Source organism: Eumetopias jubatus, unplaced genomic scaffold (assembly GCF_037043125.1).
Source record: "Eumetopias jubatus isolate StellerSeaLion01/CBP00866 unplaced genomic scaffold, mEumJub1_p1.0 scaffold_1, whole genome shotgun sequence".
NCBI classification, from domain to species: Eukaryota; Metazoa; Chordata; class Mammalia; order Carnivora; family Otariidae; genus Eumetopias; species Eumetopias jubatus.
Genome location: NW_028274807.1, coordinates 146,218,967 through 146,245,162, shown reverse-complemented (window position 1 = coordinate 146,245,162; position 26,196 = coordinate 146,218,967). Strand labels below are relative to the sequence as shown.

The 26,196-nt window shown below is 37.5% G+C and overlaps 1 protein-coding gene across 2 annotated transcripts in view; it reads right to left on the bottom strand.

The window, feature by feature from the left end:
• ULK4 (unc-51 like kinase 4) overlaps positions 1–26,196 on the bottom strand; it is a 616,362-nt gene that overhangs the window by 575,098 nt on the left and 15,068 nt on the right. The window contains exons 6-16 of one of the 2 annotated variants that reach the window (XM_028107191.2): positions 25,876–25,977; positions 25,199–25,282; positions 23,466–23,541; positions 20,275–20,367; positions 18,145–18,260; positions 17,927–17,996; positions 16,269–16,365; positions 11,094–11,198; positions 8,636–8,696; positions 7,104–7,285; positions 6,725–6,771 (exon numbers count right to left, since the gene is read on the bottom strand). In XM_028107191.2, the coding sequence (XP_027962992.2) occupies positions 6,725–6,771; positions 7,104–7,285; positions 8,636–8,696; positions 11,094–11,198; positions 16,269–16,365; positions 17,927–17,996; positions 18,145–18,260; positions 20,275–20,367; positions 23,466–23,541; positions 25,199–25,282; positions 25,876–25,977 (1,033 nt within the window). The remainder of the gene's footprint in view (positions 1–6,724; positions 6,772–7,103; positions 7,286–8,635; positions 8,697–11,093; positions 11,199–16,268; positions 16,366–17,926; positions 17,997–18,144; positions 18,261–20,274; positions 20,368–23,465; positions 23,542–25,198; positions 25,283–25,875; positions 25,978–26,196) is intronic. The other variant, XM_028107192.2, reaches the window with a different exon arrangement.

Below are 26,196 nucleotides of genomic sequence, written 5' to 3'. Positions count from 1 at the left end.
TTTCTCCCAATGTGATCCTGAGATTCGATAGAATTCCAAAGAAAATCCCAGCAAGTTATTTCATGAATATTGATACACTGATTCTAAAGGTTTATATGGAGAGGCAGAAGATCCAGAATAGCCAACACAATATTGAAAAAGAAGAGCAAAGCTGGAGGACTGATGCCACCTGACTTCATCAAGGTTCACTACGAAGTTAGTCATCAAGACAGTGTGGTATTAAGAATGAACAAAAAGGTCAATGGAACAGAACAGAGAACTAAGAAATAGACTCACACAAATATACTGAAAGGATCTCTGACAAAGGAGCAAAGACAATACAATGGAGCAAAGATGGTCTTTTCACAAATGGTGCTAGCATACATGCAAAAAAAAAAAAAATGAATCTGGAAACAGATCTTACTCACTTTACAAAAATTCAAAACAGATCAAAGACCTAAATGTAAGATGTCAAAATATAAAACTGCTAGAAGGTAACATAGGGGAAAAAAAAAAACCTACATAACCTCAGGTGTGGCAAGGACTTTTTAGATACAACCACCAAAGGCACAGACCATGAAAGAAATAATAACCTGGACTTTATTTAAATAAAAACTTCTATTCTGTGAAAGATAACATCAGGAGAATGAAAAGACAAGCCACAGACTGGAAGAAGATATCTACAAAAGGCATACCAGATGTAAGACTGTCTTTCAAAATGCGCAAAGACCTCTTAAAACTCAACAATAAGAAAACAACCCAATGAAAAAGTGAGCCAAAGATCTTAGCAGATACCTCGGCAAAAAAGATAAACAGATGGCAAATAAAAATATGAGAAAACACTCCACATCATATGTCATCAGGGAAATGCAAATTAAAACAATATACTACTATACCCCCATAAGAATGGCCAAAATCCAAAACACTGACAACACCAAATGTTAGCAAGGCTATGGAGCAACAGGAACTCTCATTCATTGTTGATGGGAATACAAAATAGTACAGCCACTTTGGAAGACAGTTTGGAAGTTTCTTACAAAACTAAACATACTCTTACCACCCAATCTAGCAATTATACTCCTTGGGACTTACCCAAAGGAGTTGAAAGCATATGTCCACATGGTGTTTACAGCAGCTTTATTCATAAACACTAAACTTGGAAGAAACCAGGGTATACTTCAGTATGTGAATAAAGTGTGGTACATGAAGACAAGGAGATGTTTGGCACTAAAAAGAAATGGGGGAGCTGTCAAGCTATGAAAAGAGATGGAGGAAACTTAAATGCATATTTACTAAGTGAAAGAAGCCAATCTGAGGCTACATATCGTAGGATCCCAATATTGTAGGATTCCCAGTAGGGCATTCTGGAAAAGGTGGAACTACGGAGAAAGTAAAAGTTCAGTGATTGTCAGAGGGATGAATAGACAGAACACAGATTTTTTAGGGCAATGAAAACACTCTGTATGATACCATAAGGACAATACAGGTCATTATACAGTTGTCCAAACCCATGGACATATAAAACCAAGAGTGAACTGTACTGTAAGCTATGAACCGTGGGTGATTATAATGTGCCAATGTAGGTTTATCAGTTCTAACAAACGTACTGCTCTAGTGGGGGATGGTGATAACAGGGGAGGCTAGCCTGTGTGGGGGCAGGAGGTATAGGAGAAATCTCTGTACCTTCCTCTGAATTTTGCTGTAACTTAAAACTGCTCTAAATAATAAAAATACAAACAAAAAACATGAGTTTTATGATATGTAAATTATATCTCAACAAGAGAAAGCAAAAGAAAATGAAGAGTCAAGAGACAGGAGGGGCACCTGGGTGGCACACTCCGTTAAGCATCTGACTCTTGGTTTCAGCTTAGGTCATGATCTCAGGGTCATGAATTCGAGCCTCATGTTGGGCTCTATGCTCAGCGTGGAGTCTGCTTGAGATTCTCTCTCCCTCTCCCTCTGTCCCTCCTGTTCTCTCTCTCTCTCTCTCAAATAAATCAATCTTAAAAAATAGAAAGAAAATAGAAAAATAAAAATAGAAAATAAAATAAAAATAAAAAATAAATATAAATAAAATAAATAAATAAATAAAAAATAATAAAATAATAAAATAAATAAATAATAAAAAAATAAAAATAAAATAAAAAATAAAAATAGAAAGAAAAGAAGAGAGAGAGAGGAAATCCCACACCCATCCTTATAGAACTTTCAGGGGCAGAAAAAGGATGAAACACAGAAGAGATCCTAAGGAAACAGGGAAGCTAAAGAAAGCCTGAAGCACTTAGACTTAATTTGCCAAAACAAATTAGTAAAAAGAAATACACATTCCAATAAAATTTCACAGGCCTAGAACAAACAGAAAAATCCAGACACTGAAAAACAATCAAACTAGTCACATATAAAGAAGAAAAACACAGGCTGGCCTTAAGTCTTCCAGAGCTGTGCAAACAGAGCAAGCTCCAAAGCATGGCACAGGGGTGAGTGAGCCCAAGGGCACAAGAAGGTCTCAGTCAGTCAGCCCCCTAAGCCTAAACCCTAAAACCAGAGAGAAAGCCTTGAGGAGGTAACAACTAGAGAAGCAGAGACTCAGAGATCTTTAGTAAAAAAAGAAAGAAAAGAAAAACTACTGAAAAAAAATGAAATCCAATCAACTAAGAGGTGAAACAGAGCAAAAAATTCACAAATAAACTGTATTTAAAAAATTGATGATGAACACTTGTTTACCTTATTCAACTGTCAAACTTATACCAAAAGTTAGAAAGCCCTTCCTAAACTTTATATGACTCCCAAGGGACCCCAACTAAGCAACATAATCTTAAGAAAAAAGTTGGAGGTCTCACACTTTCTGACTGCAAAACTTAACTATTACAAAGCTGTGGTAATCAAGACACTGTGGGACTGGCATAAAGACTGATATTTAGACTAAATAAACCCTCACATATCTGGTTAAAGGATTATCGACGAGGGTGCCATTCAATGGGGAAAGAATAGCCTTTTCAACAAATGGTGCTAGGAAAACTGTATATGCATGTGCAAAAGAATGAAGTCAAACCCTTACCTAACGCCATATACAAAAATTAACTCGAAATGGATCAAAAACCCAAATATAAAAGCTAAAACTGTAAAACTCTTAGAAGAGATGAAAAGCTTTAAGACACTGAATTTGGCAATGGATTCTTGCATATGACATTAAAAGCACAGGCAACAAAAGAAAAAGTGGAAAATGTGAGTTTCAAAGGACACTACCAAGAGTGAAAAGACAACCCACAGAATGGGAGAAAATATTTGCAAGTCACATAATCTGATAAGGGGTTAATACCCAGAAGCTATGAAGAACTCTTACAAATCAACATAAAACAACCCAATTAGAAAATAGCCAAAGAACATGAATGGACATTTCTCCAATGGAGATAAACAGATGGTCAATAAGTACATGAAAAGATGCTCAACATTACTAGTCATCAGTGAAATGCAAATCAAAACCACAATGACTTACAGCTTCACACCCATCAGGATAGCTACTATTTAAAAAAAAAAAAATGATGATGAAGAGGATGTGGAGAAATTGGAACACTTGTACACTGCTAGAGGGAATGTAAAATAGTACAGCCACTGTGGAAAACAGTATGATGTCTCCTCAAGAAATGAAAAGATAGAATTACCAAATAACCCAACAATTCCACTCCTAGGTATATACCCAAAATAACTGATAGCACAGACTCAAAGAGATATTTGCATACCAATGTTCATAGCAGTATTATCTGCAATAACCAAAGGTAGAAGCAACCTAAGTATCCAACAGGTAAAAAGATAAAATGTGGCATATACATCTAGGGGATGTTAATCAACCTTAGAAAGGGAGGGCCTTCTAATACATGCTACAACATGGCTGAACTCTGAAAATGTTAAGCTAAGTGAATTAAGCCAGCTGCAAAAAGATGTTTACGATCCAATTACATTAGGTATAAAATAAGCAAATTTATAGAAACAAAAAGTAGAATAGAAGTTTACCAGGACTGGGAGAAGGGGAATGGGGAGCTAAAGTTTAATGGGTAATGGCTTCAGTTTAGGATGATGAAAAAGTTCTGGAAATTGATAGTGATGATGGTTGTACAGAAACCACTGAATTGTATACTTACTAAAATGGTCAATTTCATATGATGTATAGTCCCACAGTTAATACAGTTAATACAGTTTAAGATATTATGCATTATTATATGTGGATTATATACCACAATAAAGTTGACTGGCAAAGGACACAAAATTTTATAAACATCCACTGTTGAAAGCTCTAACAAAAGGGCATTTTTATACACACCAACTGGGAATGCATGTCAATACAGTTTTTCTAAAGAATGTTTAAGCAATTTATCAGAAGTAGCAGAACTATTTATTGCCTTGTACTCATTTGTTCTAATTCTATAAATCTGCCCTAAGGGGAAAAAGAAAAAACAAACAGGCACCAAGATTTAAACACAAAAATGTTCATCGACGTATTATTTACAATGTTATATTATCATCCAAAAATAGGGAACAGGGTAAATTAAATGATCAGGCATTCCTAGCATAGAAGAAAAGGCATACCTTGAAAAAAATCCTAGACAAATAGTTGATGACATTAAAAAATACATAACATATCGGTGCCTGGGTGGCTCAGTTGGTTAAGCAGCCGACTCTTGATTTCGGCTCAGGTCATGATCTCAGGGTCGTGAGATCGAGCCCTGCGATGGGCCCCATGCTGAGCGTGGCACCTGCTTAAGATTCTCTCTCTCCCTCTCCTTCTGCTTGCTCTCACTCTCTCTCTCAAAAAAAGTACATGTTATAAGGAGAAAAGAAACATTTTTTAATTTTATTTAAATTCAATTAACATTATATAATGTATTATTAGTTTCAGAGGTAGAGAGCAGTGATTCATCAGTCTTATATAACACCCAGTGCTCATTACATCACATGCCCTCCTTAATGTTCATCATCCAGTTACCCCACTCCCTGACCTCTCCCTGCTCCAGCAACCCTCAGTTTGGAGAAACAAAAAATTCTATCATGTTATTCTATTTTGTTTTCTATATGCTGAACAAAGCCAAGGAATAAACACATCTACTTCAACAGTGGTTATCCCCCAGCTAAGTTGAGGACCCTTATATGCTGTTAAGGGGATATGACCTGGGTCAGAGAAGGCCCCGCTGGAAGAACTGGTGTTTGAATGGAGGAGGACAATAAAAGAAGGTTCCAAGCAGAGGATTTGTGCACCTTATTATTTATCATTTTCCTCAAACACAAGCTGTTTTATAATGAAGCTTCAATCTAAAAGATGGGGGGGGCGGGAAACAGTACTTGGAAAGGATAAAAAAAAAAATGTCTATTTTTTTACAAGTCAGCAGGGGGCACCCCATTCAAGGATATAAGTTTTAGCTGAAGTGTTGGTTTTTTTGGTTTCTTTTTAGTGAGCACACCACAAACCCTCTCAGAAGTTTTACATGCTCAAAAATCACCTAAAAATCCTATTTGCAATGCCAAGTTTTACCTGGGGGAAGTAACCTTAGAAGATGCATAACAAAAATTATCCAAAAAAAAAAAGCATTTTGTGAATACCTCATTTCCCCCAAATTTCGCCAACATGGAAGAATAATTGTTATTAGCACATTTCACAAAACCCCTTCACCTTTATGTTTTCGTGTGCTTCTCTAAATGAAATACAAGATAAGCAGGCTTAAGAATACCAAGCACAACCACTGCAACCTCCACGCCCCAACAACTACCACCCACCCAGGAAGAATCAGACACCATGCAAACTAGCTCATGTACTTATCTCGTTCAAAGTTTAACTATTAACATCTACGAGGTAGATACACTATCCCCATTTTACAGTTGAGGAAACGGAGGCTCAGCACTTAAGGCAATTTGCCCAGAAGGCAGATCTGTGACTCACACCCAGGTCTGTCTGTATCCGAAGCCCATGCAATTCCATTGCCCCACACAGGGCCCCCTCCCCGACCATGGAGCTGCGACTCAGAAAGAGGTAATCATCTGGTCTCACTGGCCACCGGAGCCCAGAGCCTTCTAACCTTTATTTAATGTGTTTTTCCACCATGGTATGCTGCCTGCATAATAAGCAAATATACATCCTTCCATCAGGGGCTTACAGAGCATAATCCCATTAGATTTTAAATAACATCATGAGGAAGTCATGCATCACGTAAGGGAAAGATAAGAGTCACAAGGGAAAACTCTGCAGGAAGCAAAACTAAAACACAGGAGGAATCAAGTGTTTAATAAAGAACACTCAAAAGGGCACCTGGGTGGCTCAGTCGCTAAGCGGCTGCCTTCGGCTCAGGTCATGATCCCAAGGTCCTGGGATCGAGCCCCACATCGGGTTCCCTGCTCAGCAGGAAGCCAGCTTCTCCCTCGCCCACTCCCCCTGCTTGTGTTCCCTCTCTTGTTCCCTCTCTTGCTGTGTCTCTGTCAAATAAATAAATAAAATCTTAAAAAAAAAAAGAATACTCAAAAGAGGAACAGTAACAAAGTTTCCAGATGTAGTTTATATAATCCTAGAATTATATTTATAATAGTTTAAGGCCTATTTTGAAATCTTTTTAAATTTGCAGTTGGGATATCTATGATTTGCCTATGACTGCCTATGATTCAGAGTAATTATTACTTCAGTATATAAGAATTTGGACCTATGTGCTTTTGATAAATGTTGTAACTATTAATGAATAATTTATTAAATATAAATGATACTTACATATCCCAGTTTGGAGCTATTCGCAAATGCTGGATTAGCAACTGGAACTAGAATTAAAAAAAAATAAGATGTACATTTCATTCATGAAATGACACAGAAAGTGACTAACACATCTGACCTGTAGACAATGGAAAAGTGAACCCTGCACTAGGAGACAACAAAAAAAGTTCAAGATTACTGTCTATTCAACTGCTTTCAGATGTGAGGATTAAATAATTTCGGCAAACCTATAAACCTGATAAATCATTTTTTTCCACTGTAATTAGATCAAATTAATATTTTAGCACTAATTTTTTAATCTCAACAGAAATATAAAAGTTACATGCAAAAGGCACACTGCAAGGACCAGGAAAGGAGTCTTTACAACCAAACTACGTACCAGCGGGGAATGGAGGAGCCGGGTAGCCACGTCCCGGTGTCCAGCCACAACACACAGATAGCAAAGGAGATTGAGCTTGGCTCGGGAGGCCCCCATGCTCTTCTCACTGGAGTCAATCTGTGAGCACACTTGTTGCAAAAAGTCATTCCAATCTTGGTCTTTTAGAAATACTAACTTATCCACTGGAGAGGAAAGAAAATGTTAAAAGTAGGTATCATGTAAAAAAAAAAAAATGCTGAAAACACTACAAGAGAAATAAATGGAACATAGAATTTCAATAAATAAGATGAGGACTAAGAAAGTCCTAACTTTACAATGTCAAAACCAAAAAGTCCTCCGAAGATGACACTACTTTTATTTATTCTTCTAGATTCCTCTTTTTCTATCCAGGGAGACTTTTTCACTATGTGCATGGAAAACTATGCATAACAGATGCCTACAAGAGAATCATCCTGCAACCTAGAATCTAACAAAATACAAAGCTAAACTGTATTACAAAAAAGCAAAAATAGCCTTTGTATAAATAAAGCAATCTAGCCTTAAAATATCAGAAAAGCCAAGAACTGTACAGTTGTTAAAAGGTTCCAATGAAATTATTAAGCATAACAGGTTAATAGTCCTCTGGAAAGTCCAAGTCCAAACCCTTCACAAACAGAAAACAAAAACTGGGCAATGAGATGCCATCTAAAACTAACATAGTTTCAGTTAATTTCTATCTTTAAACAGAATAAGCTGTAATAATAATTTCTTAAAATAATTCAACATAAAGGGAGAAAGGGAAGGAATATTTTGAAATACTCTAAGGTTTTCATGAATAGTGGTTCTACTTGGCACAGTTTATTTAAATTTGAATATATTTTACTTTTAATTTACTTTGATTTGCTTTTAAATTATAGATTATACTCTAGCTATGATGACAAATTTTTTCTGGATCTAGCTTAATAGCTGCAAATAGATTTTATCAAACAAAATACACCAAAATTTAAGGTATAAAACAATTTCTGATGTTCATCCCAATTAAGACTTCCCATTAGGTGAAAGGAAACATAACAATCATCCTTTAAGTTACTTAAGTATCTCCATTCCCACACCACGAGATACCATAAGTATCTCCATTCCCACAAAAGTGAACCATCTGACCCCCGTTGTCAACTGCCCCACTCTCTGAAGTGGAATCTCAGTTCTTCATTATGGTCTCCACCCCTCTGTACCCACAAGAGCACCATAAGTGTTGAAAATTCAATGGACTCTACAAAGGGCAAGAGCAAGAGAAGGGCCCACCCAGCTTTACAGGAACTTTCACTCCCCCAAGAGTACATGGCAGCCCAGACTCAGCTGAGTAAGGTGAAACGCTCGCACGAATGGATTATAGGTTTATAACATACACAGCTCTGCCCCAAGAATACAGCCAGGTGGCAAGAACACAGGAACTCAGCTATTCAATAAATAAGATATTCCATTTGCTATTAAATTTCTGATTTATACTTATCTTCTAAGAGTCCATGTGTTTGACAAGGCCGCTATAATCCTACCTGAATGTGCCGGTAGATGCAGTATCTTTGGATCAAATTTAATTGGTGGTTGTTTCATTATCTGTGGTAGAAAAAAACAAAAAAAACTTCTAAGACGCCTTTTGAGACAGCTGTCTCCTAATATATTGCCTATTACCAGATTATAAATCAATTAGGGCAGAATAAAAAAAAAACTGAAAATTTGTCACTAAAAAGAATTCAACATTGCCCTTCAGCTTAAAATATACAAACACAGATAATAATTTATAAAAATAAAATCATTTCAGGGCACCTGTCTGGCTCAGTCAGTAGAACATGTGACACTTGATCTCTGGGTCATGAGTTCAAACCCCACATTGAGGGTAGAGTTTACTTCAAATACGTAAAATTTTTTAAATATCAATTCAATTGATATCTGCAATAAACTAAAGCTTCATTTAAAAAGAAGCACTTTATCCCGGTAAGGATATCCTTAAAAGGATATCTTCTTAAGCTAATCAACCTCTAGGTTAGAAATTTAGTCATATCAACAAATACTTAATTGGGTGCCTGAGAGGGTGAGGCAGTACGCTAAGTGCTACGGGGGATAACCAAGACATAAAAGACACAATCCTACGGTCAGAGAACTGATACTCTGATTGGGAAGATAAAAACTGTTAAAAAAAAATACAATATTGAACAATGCAAAATGGGCAGGACATAATTAGAGTTGGAACATTCCACAGAAAGAAAATTTTCTAAAATATTAGAGAATGCGGCAAGCACTCTAGGCTGACAAGGTTTATGGAAGAGCTGGAGGGAGGCTGAGGTTTTAAAGAATGGTAAGGACTTCGTGGTTGAATTAGAGAACAAATCCATTGCAGGAAGCTGTAAACAGCATTAATAGGGAAGCACACAATTGGTTCATTTAAGAAAGGGAAAAAAACAGGTAGTTTGCTCCATAAGTTTGGAACAACAAAGGGTACTTTCATCCTGAGACTTTTAATTAAAAATTTCAACCATCATCTCTATGTCTAAATCCTCCAAAACTTCTCTATAGAGAATTTTAAAAAGCTTAGCTGGTCGTATTCTTGCCAAAAATGTAGAACCTCATACATACTAATCATAAACACTTAGACAAACCCAGCTTGAGCGACAGTCTACAAAATACCTGACCAGTACTCTTCAAAATGTCAAGGTCATGAAAGCCAAGGTCAGGAAAGCTGAGAAATAACCACAAGGCCATGAAAGCCAAGGTCAGGAGGTAGGAGGAAAAGAAGGCCTAACAGCAAACTGTTAACAAGAGACCCTAGAACAGAAAAAGGACATCAGTGGTATAACTGGTAAAATTCAATAAATTTGGGAATTTAGTTAATAGCACAGTACCAATGTTAATTCCCTGGCTTTGCTAACCATTCTATGGGGCTATAAGATGCTAACATTAGGAAAAGCAGGGTAAAAACTATACAGGAACTCTACTATTTTTGAACCTTTTCTGTGTGTCTAAAATTAGAAGTTAAAACAATTTCTACTAAGGTTTCCCCAAAACAATTAAGTATAGTTATAAAAGAAAGAAAGAAACAGAAAAAATATGGTCAAAAGATACTACAAACTCTTCTTAGAAGGTCCACTGGGAAAATGACCCATTACATTAAATTTGGCATGATACATAATTACTCTGCCAGATATCTGAACTCATGAAAAGAATTAGCTCCATTATGAAAAATTGTTGGGTAATCTATATTAAATCTTGTCTACCTAATAAATATGCATCCAAAAACCCGTTTGTTCTCAATTACAGTAATGTTCCCCAATGAGAGGAGAAAAAATGGCCATAAATTAAAAACAGAAGAAGACATTTAAAAAGAAAATTAAAATACAGAATAGGTAGTACAGAGGGCCTGAGAAATTAATTTTTCTTTTCTTAAGCAGAATACTCATCCTCCCCTAGTAATACAGCACTACATTCCAAGTAACATGAAGCAACAAAAATCACGCTGGGTATGACGTGCACTGTGAATCAGGACTCCCCAAGCTCCCAGTGTCTCCCCACCATCTGGCCTGTGGTCCTGAGCACCTGTGAGAGGGCATGGTCTCCGTGTGCCCTGCCCACCCACCCCAGTCGGGGGAGCGGTGGTCACCCACATCTGCTTTCCTAACACATCCACAACTACAGTGTTTGGAGAAATTCACCCAGTATACATGGATAAACGAAGGGACTAAGGACGAAGGTCTGAGGCCTAGAAGCCCATGGACAGAGGGGAGGCAGAGCTGATGCAGAAGAGGAAGAAACTCACCACTCAGTGAAGCCAAAAACAATGCAGGAAGAGAAGAGGGTTACAGACAGGGCGGGCATTAGAAATGTAGACACGTGGCACAAGTGACATAAAAGCAGACATGAGGAAAGGCAAAGAATATTTGCAATGAAAATATCACCAGGATTCCAGCTCCCAGGAAAGTCTAAAGCTCAGCCCTCAGCTGTTACAGCATCTTTCCACACCTTTGGATTGTCAATAATCGGGGTGACAACAAGATCAGAGTCCATGTAGATAAGCTCTCTCATCTGGGATTCCAGGTCCTGCTGACTCAGGCGTTCACTTGTATTCTGAAATAAGAACAAAAATGAGGCTTTGTTTCTGTGACTAGTGAAGAGCTTTTAAAAACTGAGCTCATAAGATGCTGAGTAAGACACCACTGGAAGGGTCACCTAGATTAGCACACCTCACTTTGCTATCAAAACACTTTCACAGTCTTCTTTGATCCTCACAAAGATCCTCAGTCCTCTGTATCATCATTCCCATTTTTTTCCTTTTTTTTTTTTAATAACAGAAGGAAAACATAAAGCTCAGACAAAGTAAAAGACTTGTTTGTGTTTACCACAAAGGTTGGTTAGGACCAGAAAACAGATCTTCTGTAGTCTAATGTTCTAAGCTATGATGAGGCAAACTGGTTTTTCAATCACCAGCATGGTTTTTATCATTCATCCACTGAACACACATCACTTTATTCTGCTTTACAGAATATTCAGTACGAAGTTAAAAATTACAGCATAAAAGAATTTCAGGGTCAAGTTAGTACCTGTTACCTAAGTGTTAAAACCCTCTATAAAAGCTGAAGTAGAGTTAACACATAATGAAAATGAGTAACCAGATATTTGCCATCAGTTCCTTTGAGATGTTTCTTTGTGCTCAAACAGTAAACAGAACTCTCATTCCTAGTGCTATGTCTTAGGACCTCACATCAGACAAAATAAGAGGATTTATGCATTAAGAATTTCCACTGAAACACTGAACAGCAAACTGAACAAGACAGAAAACCAAATCAGTGAAGTGAAAAATGAGGAAATTATCCAAAACTGAGGCAGAGGCATGAAAAAAGGAATAGAATAATTAGCTAACAAAGTTCCTGGAAACCAAGACCACCCCTTTGCAATTTAGAAAACAGACATATATAAAAAAATACATGAAGAGTAAGTATGGAACAACTTTGGAAAACAAAAATTTTAATGCTTAAAGGCATGGACTTTCAAGACAGAAAGACTTCAAAGAAAGGCCATAATGAATGACTTATAGTCTAATATAATATATTCTTATAAGAATTAGGCAGACCAATTAGAAATTTATATGTAAAAATTTCCTATATATAAACAAAATGTATGCACAGATAACAGATTACAAAAACGAAATACCAAGGATGCCTGGGTAGTTCTGCCTCCCCTCCCTCCACCCATGCTGGTGAGCATCCAACTCCTGATTTCGGCTCAGATCATGATCTCAGGGTCATTAGATCGAGAACTGCATCAGGCTCTGCACTAAGTGTAGAGCCTACTCAAGATTCTCCCTCTCCTTCTGTCCCTCCCCACCCCTACTCACGCTCTCTCTATAAAAAAGAAAAACCTACTCATGATAGCAAAAAATAAAATATAATGCTCAGGAATAAACTAAATGATCAAACACTACAATCTACTAAATGAAAAAAAATTAAGTTAAAAAATTATGTTCCCTTGTTTGAAAATGAACACATATGTATAGAACCAAAAGAAGATATGTCAAAATATAACCAGTAGTTCCTCTGGGTAATTAAATTACAAGTAGGTTTTGTTTGGGGTTTTTTTTTTTTGTCCTCTTGTACAGTTTCTAAGTTTTCTACAATTTTTTTTTTTAAAGATTTTATTTGAGAGAGAGAGAGAGAGAGACAGCACAAGGAGGGAGAGCAGCAGAGGGAGAGGGAGAAGCAGGCTCCCCACTGAGCAGGGAGCCCAAGGTGGGGCTCCATCCCAGAACCTGGGGATCATGACCTGAGCCAAAGGCAGACGCTTAACCGACCGAGCCACCCAGGTGCCCCAAGTTTTCTAGAGGTATTATAAAAAGTGTGTAATTCAATCTAAAGTATCACTTAAAAAATTAGAAAAGATAAACTCTCATATAGTACTTATATAATTACTGCTTGAATATTCTCAATAAAATGATTAAGTGTTCTCCTCTACAATAACCATGTGCCAGAAGAGATTCAACATCTATTTCAGATGCATTTTTTACTTTTACACTGATTTTCTATCTCACATATAACTAAACAATTACTGGCAGAATGAGATTATAATGCATTTATATTTCATTTCAATGCAGAAATAAGTTTCATGCAGTCCAAATGCATTTTACATTAAATAAAAATTACAGTAACAACCAAAAGCAAGTATATCTCTCAAGCACTAAATACAATGAGATAACTTGGAAAAACTTTAATTCAAAATATCTCTGCAGGGTGATAGACATTGGGGAGGGTATGTGCTATGGTGAGCGCTGTGAATTGTGTAAGACTGTTGAATCACAGACCTGTACCTCTGAAACAAATAATACATTATATGTTTAAAAAAAAAGAAGAAGAAGAAGAAGAAGATAGCAGGAAGGGAAAAATGAAGGGGGCGAAATCAGAGGGGGAGACGAACCATGAGAGACGATGGACTCTGAAAAACAAACTGAGGGTTCTAGAGGGGAGGGGGGTGGGAGGATGGGTTAGCCTGGTGATGGGTATTAAAGAGGGCATGTACTGCATGGAGCACTGGGTATTATACACAAACAATGAATCATGGAACACTACATCAAAAACTAATGATGTAATATATGGTGATTAACATAACAAAAAAAACTGAACGAAATTAAAGACCTAAACAAATAGACATTCCACATTCATGGAGGAAAACTTTACATTGTTAAAATGGCAATACTCCCCAAATTCAATGTCACTGCCATCACAATCCCAGCTGGCTTCTTTACAGAAACATGCAAAGTGCAAACTGATTCTCAAATTCACATGGAAATGCAAGGGATCCAGAATAGCCAAAAAAATCTTGAAAAAGAACAAAGCTGGAAGAATCATACCTCCTAACTTCAAAACTTACTAAAAAGCTATGGTGATCAAGACAGGCAGCTAGGGGTACCTGGGTGGCACAGTCATGTAAGCATCCAACTCAATCTCAGCTCAGGTCTTAATCTCAGGGTCATGAGTTCAAGCCCTGCATTGGGCTCCATGCTGGGCATGGAGTCTACTTAAAAAAAAAAAAAAGAAAAGAAAAAAAATTGGGGCACCTGTGTAGCTCAGTCAGTTGAGTGTCCAACTCTTGACTTCAGCTCATGTCATGATCTCAGGGTCGTGACACTGAGCGCTACACTGAGCTGTTTTGGGCCTGAAGCCTGCGTGGGATTCTCCCTCTCCCTCTTCCTCTTCCATTCCCCCTCCTCCCTCCCTCGCCCTTGTGCTTGCTCTCTTAGAAAAAAAAAAAAAAATAGCTAACCAGTTATTGTACTACCAGCATGAGAAGGATGCACAGATCAACAGACTAGAGAGTCCAGAAATAAACCTCACCTTTATAGTCGATTGATAGTCAACTAGAATGCCAAGATAATTGTGGAAAGAACAGTCTTTTCAACAAATGGTGCTGAGACAAATGGAAATCCACATGCAAAACAACGAAGCTGGACCCCCTGCCTCATGCCATATACAAAAATTAACTCAAATGAATTAAAGAGCTAAAGGTAAGAGCTAAGCATAGGCATACACCTTTGTAACCTTTAAGTAGCCAATGGCTTCTAAATTATGACACCAGGAGCATAAACAACAAACATGCACACAAAAAGATAATTTGAACTACATCAAAATTTAAAATGTCTGTGTGCTTCAAAGGACACCACCACCAAGTCACATACCCAGAATATATAAAGAATTTCTACAATTCAAATGGGTAAAGATTTGAATTCTTCCAAAGGAGATATACATATGGTCCATAAGCATACGAAAAGATACTCAACCTAATTAACCATCAGAAATGCAAATCAAAACTAGATGAAATTTCATACACCCCAGTATTGCTACCATGCAGCATGATTCACAGTAGCCCAAAGGCTAAAGCAACCAAAGTGTCCAAAGATGGATGAACAGGAAAACAAAACATGGTTTATACACACAATGGACTATTAGCTTTAAAAAGGAATGAAATTCTGACACATGCCACATGGATGGACCTTGAAGATAGCACGCTGAGTGTAATAAGCCAGACACAAAAGGGCAAATATATAGTTCCACTTGTAGGAGATGACTAGGCAGATTCACAGAGGCAGAAAGTAGAATCGTGACTCCCAGGACTGAGAGGAAAGGGAGATGGGGAGCTATTGCTTAGTGGGTACACAGTCTCAGTTTGGGATATGAAAAAGTTCTGGAGATGGATGGTGGGAATGGTTGCACAAAAATGGGAAGGTACTCAATGACACAGAACTGTCCATTTAAAGATAGTGAAATGGTAAATTTTACATAGTCTATTTTACCACAATTAGAAAGCAAACGGACAGTAACAAGTTTTGTTAGGGATGGGTAAACACTGGAATTCTCACCCACTGCTGGGGGACAATGTAAAATGGCACAGCTGTCTCGGAACACGGAGTTACCACACAATGCCACAATTACACTCCTACAGGTATGAGGAGAAATAAACACATGCCCACTCAAAACCGTGCATACGAAACTTCACAGCAGCACAATTTACAATAGCCACAAGGTGGAAATGACCCACATGTCCACTAACTGATGAATGGAAACATACAATGTGGTATATACAACAGATTATTTTTTGGCACTAAAAAGAAACATAGGACTGATACACACTGTAATTTGGATGAATCTTAAAAACATTAGGTTAGGTGAAAAAAAGCCAGTCACAAAAGAACACATATTGTGTTATTTCATTTACACGCAATGTCCAGAATAGACAAATGTATCAAGACAAAAATGCGTGGTTGCCTAGGGTCAGAGGAGAGAGAAATTGAGGGAAGATGGGAGTGACTGCTAATAGGTGTGCGGTTTCTTTGTGGGATGATGAGTGTTCTCAAGCTGACTGTGGTGATGGCTGCATGACTCCATGAATATGCTCAAAGCGCCTGAATTGTACACTCCAACTGGGTGAATGACATGGGATGTTAATCATATCTCAGGAAAGCTGTTATCAAAGAAATAACTATGAACCAACTCCCTCTTAAGAGTACTTACCAGAAAAACCAGTGATCAAAGATGACGACTTAATTGTAAATTTCGTCATTTCGATCATAGTTCAAAGATGAACTTGGCAATTATTCTTCTGAGTCTCTATATCATATGTGAAAAAAACAAAAAGTCCCCCTCTGCTCACCGTGACTGAAGGAGAAGTCTTCTGGGGTGAACGCTGAGTCCTATCCTCACCAGGACTTAATCCCACTGCAGTGCTCGTTCTTGGAGTTGGACGAGAACTGGAAAATACAGACCAGTCAACATTACTCACATTTTAGAAACTTTTACGTGTTTACTATTATCTGGAGGAGAAAAAAAAAAAAAAACACACCTCATGGAAAAAAAAACAGAATAATCAAGATTCTAGGTGATCTCATATATTTAAACCCTAATTTGTGATTATCCAACACTTTTTTTGTAAATGTCAAAGCAATTTCCTGGCTAATTTATTTCTTTTATTTATAGCACCTATGTTATATACAGTAGTTTCTATTTTAACTAAAAACCTTAAAACATTGATTTTATTATTTTTTAAATGTCTGCTGGTATCAGGATTGACATAATAAAATAGATCGGACTCTACAAAGGATGGAAAATATTTACAATTTCAGAATATGTTTGAAATGGAAAATGATCTTGGTACCTATTTAAGAAACAAGTTATAATCTGCATCTCTTTTTAATGATCCCTCCTACCCTTAAAATTGGTTGTCATACTCTGTGGGTCACTCCATTACTCCTGGGTCTCCGAGTTTTTCATTTTAAGAAATTTTTCCATTCAGATCATTAGGGTCTTTTACAATGAATTCCTTCAAATTCCCAAGTATCAAGATTCTCTCCTCTCTTTCACTTATCTGTTTATTCATTCCTTGAACAAGTCCTTATTTAACTCACAAAATATGCCAAAGATCAAAGTTTTTAAAAACTGAATTTAAAATGCCTAGAATGTATATAGATAAAGTTAACATATTTTATATTTAAATAGAGTAAAACAAGTCAGGAAACTTTAGTTCATTGTTACAACCCCTATGTCATTAAAATAAAACTATTTGTGTCTAAGACTAAAACTATAAATAAAATGTAACACTTAACACGTATTACTAAGATTTTAAATACATTGGTCTTAATCACATTAAAATACCATTTGATTTTTTGGGCGCCTGGGTGGTTCAGTCGGTTAAGCGACTGCCTTCGGCTCAGGTCATGATCCTGGAGCCCCGGAATCGAGTCCCGCATTGGGCTCCCTGCTTGGCAGGGAGTCTGCTTCTCCCTCTGACCCTCCCCCCTCTCATGTGCACTCTCTCTCTCTCTCTCTCTCTCATTCTCAGTCTCTCAAAATAAATAAATAAATCTTTAAAAAAAATAAAAATAAAAAAATAAAATACCTTTGATTTTTTAATTATTTCGATGATTACATTATTAAGTAAACATTATTGAGGCCTCCATATAAAACAACACAACAAAAAACACCTGTTCTTTCCTGTGGGCCTTTATCCAATAAAGAAGCTGGCCTGCTAAAATTTCAAATCTAATTCTATTTGAAGGGAAAGTACAAAATGAAGAGGTTTCAACCCTTATGAATAGGTGGTTCAATTAAAAACTTTTAAAAATGCACAGCCAAGTCAACATTCCATTGGCCAGCACTTAACATTAACTTTGAAAGCAGAGAGTGAAACTGGAATTTGGCACTCACATCCCTGTCCTTTAGCTCTGTGTAACAGTTTGGCACCAGGACAACAGATGCTTCGGGAAGACCCTGTCATCTCCCATGGATTCTCTCCTGCTCTGTCAACATACATACCTGAGAAGAAACATGGACTCATTCGGTTGACCCCCAACAGTACTTTTAGGCCGCAACTCAGTTGGATTTTCTGTGGCAGGAAAGAAAAACATTATCCATAAAGGACCAAAAATACCATGAGAAGAGCAGGATGCAGACTTAAAGGAGTGGTAACAAAAACTAGAAACTCTCAGAAACAGCATTGTGAGCGGCAGGAACATGCTCCAGTGAGAGCTCACCTAGTCTGAAAGAATGACTTAGTCGTTGACCACTCTTCTCCCCCTTGGCTTGTCTGCTCGGAGGCTTCAAAAACTCCTTGGAATCTTGTGTCCCAGAATGCTGCATCACTTTCCTGCTGTTCAACAGGAGAAAACCAACACAATCAAATTTACTTTTGAGCTTTCTATCATTTTCTGTGTAGAACAAGAGGTGGGAAAAGATCATTAACTTACAAGTAACATTTGGCAAAGCCGTGGAGTTGGAAAGTATGGTCACTGAGTAGCTAAAATGAGCACTCACTATACCAAAGGCATTGTACAGAGTCTATAAACCTTATCCCTGAGAAATAAATAGCAGCACTCAGATTGGGGAAAGAAACCAGAACTCAAAGTACCAATAAACCCACAGTGAGTTTCCATTTTTTCTCCTTCCAGTATTGCCTGGCCTGGACTCAAAGGCAATGAGTACAGACAAAAGGAGCCCCCAAGAGAAGCTTCCTATTTCTGTTCTAACGAACAGGACACGGGACCTCTAAGGGTCCAGAGCGGGGGAAATCCCCTGGTTTGTTTTGGTTTTTTGTTCTGTTTTGTTTCTTTTTCCATTTTATTCTGTTCCAGTCTCCGGGTAATCCTGCAGCAGCTAGCTGGGGAAACAGCAGCTTCTAGCCAGTGCCTACAACAGAGAGGGGCACCTCCTTTAATCACACAGCTATGATCTCAAGAACATGAGGCAAATCCCTGTTGCTCTGTTCTTTTTTTCTCCTATCTTGCTGTCCTCCTGCCACTTGGCCCCAAACACCTGCAGCAAGACATAAAAATTCTAAAATAGCATGACTAAGTGGGGTTTACTGTAGGATTGCAAGGCTGGCTCAATATTTAAAAACCAATTTATGTAAGAGTCCATAATCAGAGCCTAAAGAAGAAAACCCATATGATCTTATCAACTGATAGAAAAAGGCATTTGACAAAATTGAACATTCATTCAAACTACAAAGAGCAGCTACACAAACCTCCAGCTCATTTTACTTAATGGTGAAAGGCTGAAGGCTTTCACCCCAGAGGCAGAAACTAGGCAAAGATATTCACTTTCATCACTCCCGTTCAACATCTTACTGAAAAAGGCTTAGCAAGGGCAATAAGGCAAGAAACAAAATCAAAGGCATAGAGATTTAAAAGGGAAGATGACAAACTAAGGGCAGAGGTGTTCTGTGACTTGCTAATGCTAGAAGACCAGGACCAGGGCCCCACTTTCTGTAGTCCCCACAGACCCTAACACAATGGGGAGAACAGGATTGAATCTCACTGGATCAGAGAAACCCAAGTTTGGGAGAGACCTTAACTAAAACTCAGGCTTCTCTTATCCAATACACTGAATCTGCCAAGATGAAAATCCAGAATCAGACAATCATTCACCACTGAATAAGTGGAGGGGGAGCAAAGCCAATTAACAGAACTTTATTCGACCACTTCTCAGCTGGTTCTTTATACCACCACTTGTGTAAGTGTCCTGGGCTAAGAAGATTTCATAACAAAAATGAGGTGTATTAGTCAGGATCAGACAGGAGCTAGGTTATACTGTGGTAAAACACAACCCACCAGTCCCAGTGGCTTAAATCTCATCACTTTGTCTCACTCATGCACACAGCCATTGCAGGGAAGCTACACTCATCACAGTCATGGAAGACCCGGCCTGACAGCAACCCTATTTGGACATCTTCATCCCAGTTACCCCATCAGGGGGAAGAAATGTGTCAAATCTCACACTGGCTTGTGAGGTTTCCATGCAGAATGAACACACGTCACTTCTGCTCACATTTCATTAGCCAAAGCAAGTCACATAACCACATCTAACTCAAAACGGGGAAATGAGATCCTACCATGTGCGTGCAAGGTGGAAAGTGAGTTACAGTTGGTGGCCAGAGCTAATGACTAGCATACTAAATCACTGGAGAATAAACAACTGATCAGAAAAAGCAAATTCGAGAACACAGAATGTCATGACTAAACTCTTTAAGCAACGCTTAAAGAAATGTTTGATTTTCTCCTAGTCAGCGGAGAAATTCATGTCACTGATGCTGCATTGATAGAATAGTAATCAGTATGATCATCTAATAACCATGCCCCCCACACAAAGATAAGCTTATATACTACCTGACGTTGGAATCCTCAGGGCTTGATTCCTGATCTTTCCTAGTGAAGGCATCCTTCCAAAATGAATGCTGCAGTAAGCCTGCCCAAGTTAATCTTTATAAAACATAATTGTTAAAATTCTATTTTAACATGATTTATTTACCATGCACAATTCCCAAGTCATGTCCCAACTACATCTACCAGATTTTAGGATTTATAAATTTGTCTCTATAAATGAAGCTCAGCAATTCTTTCATACTTTACTTTTTTTTTTTTTTAAGATTTTAATTATTTGAGAGACAGAAAATGCACCAGAGAGCACATATATGGGCAGAGGGGATACGGGAGAGAGTCTCAAGCAAACGCCCTGCTGAGTGTGGAGCCTGACTCGGGGCCCAATCCCACCACCCTGAGATCATGACCTGAGCCAAAACCAAGAGTAGGACGCTTAACCAACTGAGCCACCCAGGCGCCCCTATTTTCATTTTAGTATATAATTAATCTCTTAGTGAAACCCAAAAAAATAATTCAGAAGCCTTAAATGGTACCGAATGAAAGAGTCTGACAACTAAGTATTAGAAGTCTCAGCGCTCATATTCCATGGAGCCTGATGAAAGCATTTTGGGTTCTCAAAAACAGTCTATGAAAGGAGTCTATAATTAGCTTAAAATTTTAAAGTAAACATATCAATTATCAATCTATAATTCTGTCATCCTTTATTCTATATACCCTACCTGTTTCACACATTTCATTTTGGGGACTTCACTTTTAGAACCGCATTCAGAAATAAACAAGAAAATTAACCTCATAATTTTACACAGTCATACTTCTGTGTAGGAGCCAAAATGTTATCTAGCTAGTTCACCCACATTAAAATGACTTCAGGCTGTATCTAAAATCCAGACTTACTTTCAATGCATTAGTTTTTATAATTAATAGAGTAGGTTTCTAGTTATAATCATCAGACTTGGAATGGTTAAGCCTGACTGAAATTTCAAAACAAAAGAGAAAATGTGATTATTCAAAATGTCTCTATTGAAATAAAGACTACTTTGGGGTGCCTGGGTGGCTTGGTTGGTTAAGCATCCGACTCTTGATTTCAGCTCAGGTCTTGATCTCAGGGTCATGAGTTCAAGCCCTGTGTTGGGCTCCACACTAGGCATGGAGCCTACTTAAAAAAAAGAAAAAAAGAAAAACTACTTAGATCAAAACTAAAACATGATTAATGAAGAGAAAGAATCTGCAATCACACATAATACCCCTTTTATACAAAGGGCTCTTAAAATTCACTAACAGAGAAATAAAAATTGCCAATAAAGTGAAATTTCTTTTTCATCTGGCAGCTTGGCAAATATAAATAAGGTCAACAAAGTCCATTGTAGGTAACACAGGGAGGGAAGGGGCTCTCTAAGGTTACTAAACCAGCACACATTCCAAGAATGTAGCAAATGCATCAAACTGTTTCATGTTCTTAGCCTCTGGCCACCAAACCCACTGTCAGAAATCTCTCCAAAGCTGCTAACTACCTAAGTGAACAACAAATACACAAAAGGATTTTTACTGTAGCAGCCCATATAATATTCTAAATCAAGAAATACTCTAGGGGCGCCTGAGTGGCTCAGTTGTTAAGCGGCTGCCTTTGGCTCAGGTCATGATCCCATCGGGCTCCCTGCTCAGCAGAGAGCCTGCTTCTCCGTCTCCCTCTGCTGCTCCCCCTGCTTGTGCTCTCTGTCTCTCTCTCTGTCAAATAAATAAAAATCTTAAAAAAAAAAAAAAACACTCTAAATGTGCTTAAGGTTAGCACATGTACATTCTACAGCCATTTAAAAGGACTTAGCAGACATATAGAAAGAACTAGGTTACAGAGTGGTACCACTTATGCAATAAAGTATACAAGAATGTTAATATGTGGAAATGTGAATACATCATTCTCAAGTATATTTGTATCCTACCAAAAGAAAGACTATAGCAAAATAACACCAATCCTAAAAGCATCCATTGTAAGCGCGAGGGGTTTGTCCTACAACTTATACAAGAATTAGCATCTCCTTCTGCAGTTTTTCTCTTATATTTAAGGAACCTAGAGAATGCATTATTTTACATGCTACACTGAACTGACTCTTCATTTTACACCCTGAAGCAAAGACCCCAAATAGTTGCCTAAAAACCCCCCAGTTACCTGGAGGCAGAATCTGAAATAGAAACCAGTTGCTCTTGTCTGCCAACCCAGGGAGGCCCCCTCCGGGCTGCTCCCCTCCCTCCCTTCCACCCTCCCCTATCCCGTGCCACAGTGATTTCTAACTTTCTGCCATTACTGTAACCCAGAAAATTCACACTGTGCCTATGATCCTCGCACTTGATACCCTCGTTATGACAGGATTATCATAAAAACATATCACATTAAAATACCACTCAGTAGTTATTACATTAACTATCTTGACAGCATCATCCCTCGTTCAATAGTATAAGACAGTTTTAGCCTGAAATCCACAATGGGAAAAAATGCCCCTCTTGGATTTGGGAGTTACAAGAAAATCTGTCAACCTACTATGCAACTATTTAATATATTAAAGGATAAATGGACTTTTAAAACTTCCTCATGATTAAAAACCCCTGCAAACAGAGAGAGAAACCAAGAAACAGACTCTTAACTAGAGAAAACAAACTGCTGGTTACCAGAGGGGAGGTGGGGGGGAGGATGGATGAAATAGGTGCTGGGGATGGAGGAGGGCACTTGCTGCGACGAGCACCGGTGATGTATGGAAGTGCTGAATCACCACATCGTATACCTGAAGCTAATACCACACTGTATGTTAGGGGCACCTGGGTGGCTTAGTCGGCTAAGCAGCCGACTCTTGATTTCAGCTCAGGTCATGACCTTAGGTCATGGGATCGAGCCCCACGTAGGGCTTCCCACTCAGCAGGGAGTCTATTTCTCCCTCTGCCCCTCCCCTCACTCACCCTCTTTCACTTTCTCTAAAATAAACAAATCTTTAATATTACACTGTATGTTAACTGGAATTAAAAACTTAAAAATACCTGCAACAGAGAGAAAACTCTAAAAAAAAAAAAAAAGAAACAAAAGAAACAAAATCTGAGTTTATGGTAAGAGTAATTCGAATAGCTCTCTCTATATAACAGTACTATTTTAGAAGTACTTGAAAGGAGAAAAAGATTCCTTTTCTCCATACTAAAATACTACCCATACATACCTTTTCTGAGGATCTTTTTGAAGTAAGCCATCAAGCAAATTAATAAAATCTGAAGAAGCTTTAGGAAGAGAGGGATCTACACACAAATTGATTCCCAAAAAGAAAAACAAGTGGTAAGTACATGAATACATACCCTACACCATACCATACTATTTAGAGTAATAGTATTTTAAACACATATCATTTTTAAGAAAACACTGAATCCATTATTAACAATTACAGCCTCCATTTAATGGGGGGTGAGGTGTGGGCATAAAAATATTTTTTCCTAGACCATAAAAAACATGAATCTCAAAAACTGAGTCTTGACTAACCTCTCAACTTTCTCTTTATTGAATAAGCCCAGTAAGGATCACCAGCCCGACAAACTCATACCCTTATCTTCAACTTTTAATTATGCCTCATTTTCTGAGGCATTCTTAATTTGACCAACTTGCCTTTACAAGGTACAATAAAAATACTTGCAATCCTTCTTTTCTCCCTCTCCCTCTTTTAAAGATTCTTAACAGGAAAACAATATGACAATATTATGATACTGGCCAATTCCAGTATTCTCCAAATGTTGGTTCTTTTTAACTTAGAATATACCACAACCAAATTATCAGTCTCTGGTTACAAGTGGCCATGAAGACAGTGGACAAAGACATGAAACAGAAGGTGTTACTGGGCACTATGGCCACAGTTAAAGGAAGATGCCTAATTAAGCCTGGGCCACCAGGGGTATCCTGACCAGACCTTTGACACCTGCATTTTCAGTTTCTCTTCCCTGCATAAAAATCCTTAACTTACAGGACAAACCAATAATATTATGAGTATTCAAAACAAAACAAAAATCAGAAATCACCATTACAGGAGATAGCTTTTGTAGAAATCAGTCATTCTTAATATAAAAGTTAAAGAATAAACAAATGCAGTTTCGTTTTGTTTTAATAAGTATAGACTATTTTCAGAATAAGATTTTGGGTTTTTTTCCCTTTCAGGATGGCTCTTGAAATCCTAAAAGAATTCTGCATTCCCAGTTCTTCCATTAATTACTTTTAAAAGTTTTTTCTTCTAAAAACGTACATGTTAGGTAAAGTCCTGTTTTCATTTGTGTGTCTTGAAACTCAACTTTTTTTGTGGTGTACATCCAGCAAAGTGCTTTACTATCTTTTTGTGTTTGGGGCTTTTTCCTTTTCTTGCCTTACAATTGTTAGTGGTAGATTGTTATATTAATCAAAATTCATATGATTAAAGTTCCAATACTTTTAAAATACTACAACTATATCTAGTTTAAAAGACTTTAAAAACTCGTCAGGGACATTCTGATTGAGATAAGGACTGACAAATGACTGACTTGTGCCTATTTAAATACTAAACAGAAATAACTACATGGAACATGAGCACAAAGTAAATGATACACAAAAAAAAAATAACAGAAGTTTGGGTTTTTAAAATCTTTAAACCAGACTTCTGTTGATATGAGCACAAAATAATTTGTGTTTTTAAATGAGGGCATCTATTAGTACTTTGTTCTTCATTTCAAGGTCTTAAAAAGCAAAGGGAATGCTAACATTTCTAAAAATATAAATCTGGAACTATGCATAAAATGTAAATTTGGGGATTAGGAATCAAAAAACAGACTTTGGATAAAAATCTACCATAAGTGTCAGATGTAAACTAACTGCATTTATCACACACACACACACACACACACACACACACACACACACACACACACACACAAATCGTACCTTTTGGAATAGGTGGCAAAGGATCTTCATAAAGAATCCTTTCAACTAATTCTGAAAAAGTTTCTGAGAAGAATGGAGGTTTTCCTGAAATCACAAGAAAAACTGCAAATTAGACAATAGTTTGCTATTACTAATAATTCTAAATAAATCTCAACTACAGATAGTTTAGGATTATAAAGTTTACAGGAAAAAATATGGAGCAATAACTACTTATTGAATGCTTGGTACAGCCCAGGCACACTGTATATTTTTATATTTCTATATTTCAAAACTTATCATCCTAATAAATATGCTAATGCATTTATGGACCATTACCATGATCCAAGGGCTGCATGGGCCACTGGACACATCTGAAAAATTCCAGGTACAAGGTACCTTACAACAATTTCTACTAATAATCAGTTTTTAATAAGTAGGCACATTTTTCCAAATGATTATCCTGAAAAATACCTATATGTCAAAAGTTCCTTGACCTGTATGTCAAAGGTTCTAGACATACGCCTAGATGCCAAGCATACAGGAGGAATACAGAGGGAAGCAAGCCAAAACCAGTTATATAAAAACTTAGAAAAGCCAGGTTTTTTTCACATCTTCCAGGTAAAATTGTTGCAAACTACAGACTTCATCTTTTTGTGTGTGCCCGGCTCTGATTTTAAAATGAACCAGAAAGGAATCACCTGAAAACATTTCATAAAGCAGACAGCCCAAAGACCAGAGGTCACTGGTGATGGAGAAGTCAGTACCCCTCAAAATTTCTGGCGCTGTGTATGTAAGAGATCCTAGAAGTATAAAGAACAACTTTGTTAAGCATTTCTATCAATCCCCAAAACAAATCTACCTCACAGGGACCTGGTAAAGTAAAAAAAGGTTGTAGGAAAGCGTGCACATGACTATATGCCTTCATGTGTATTCCACATTTTTTAATGGTTTCTAATTTTAAGGTTTCATTTACAAGGATACATAAGAATACAAAGAGGTTTTGAAAATCCACGTGAGTT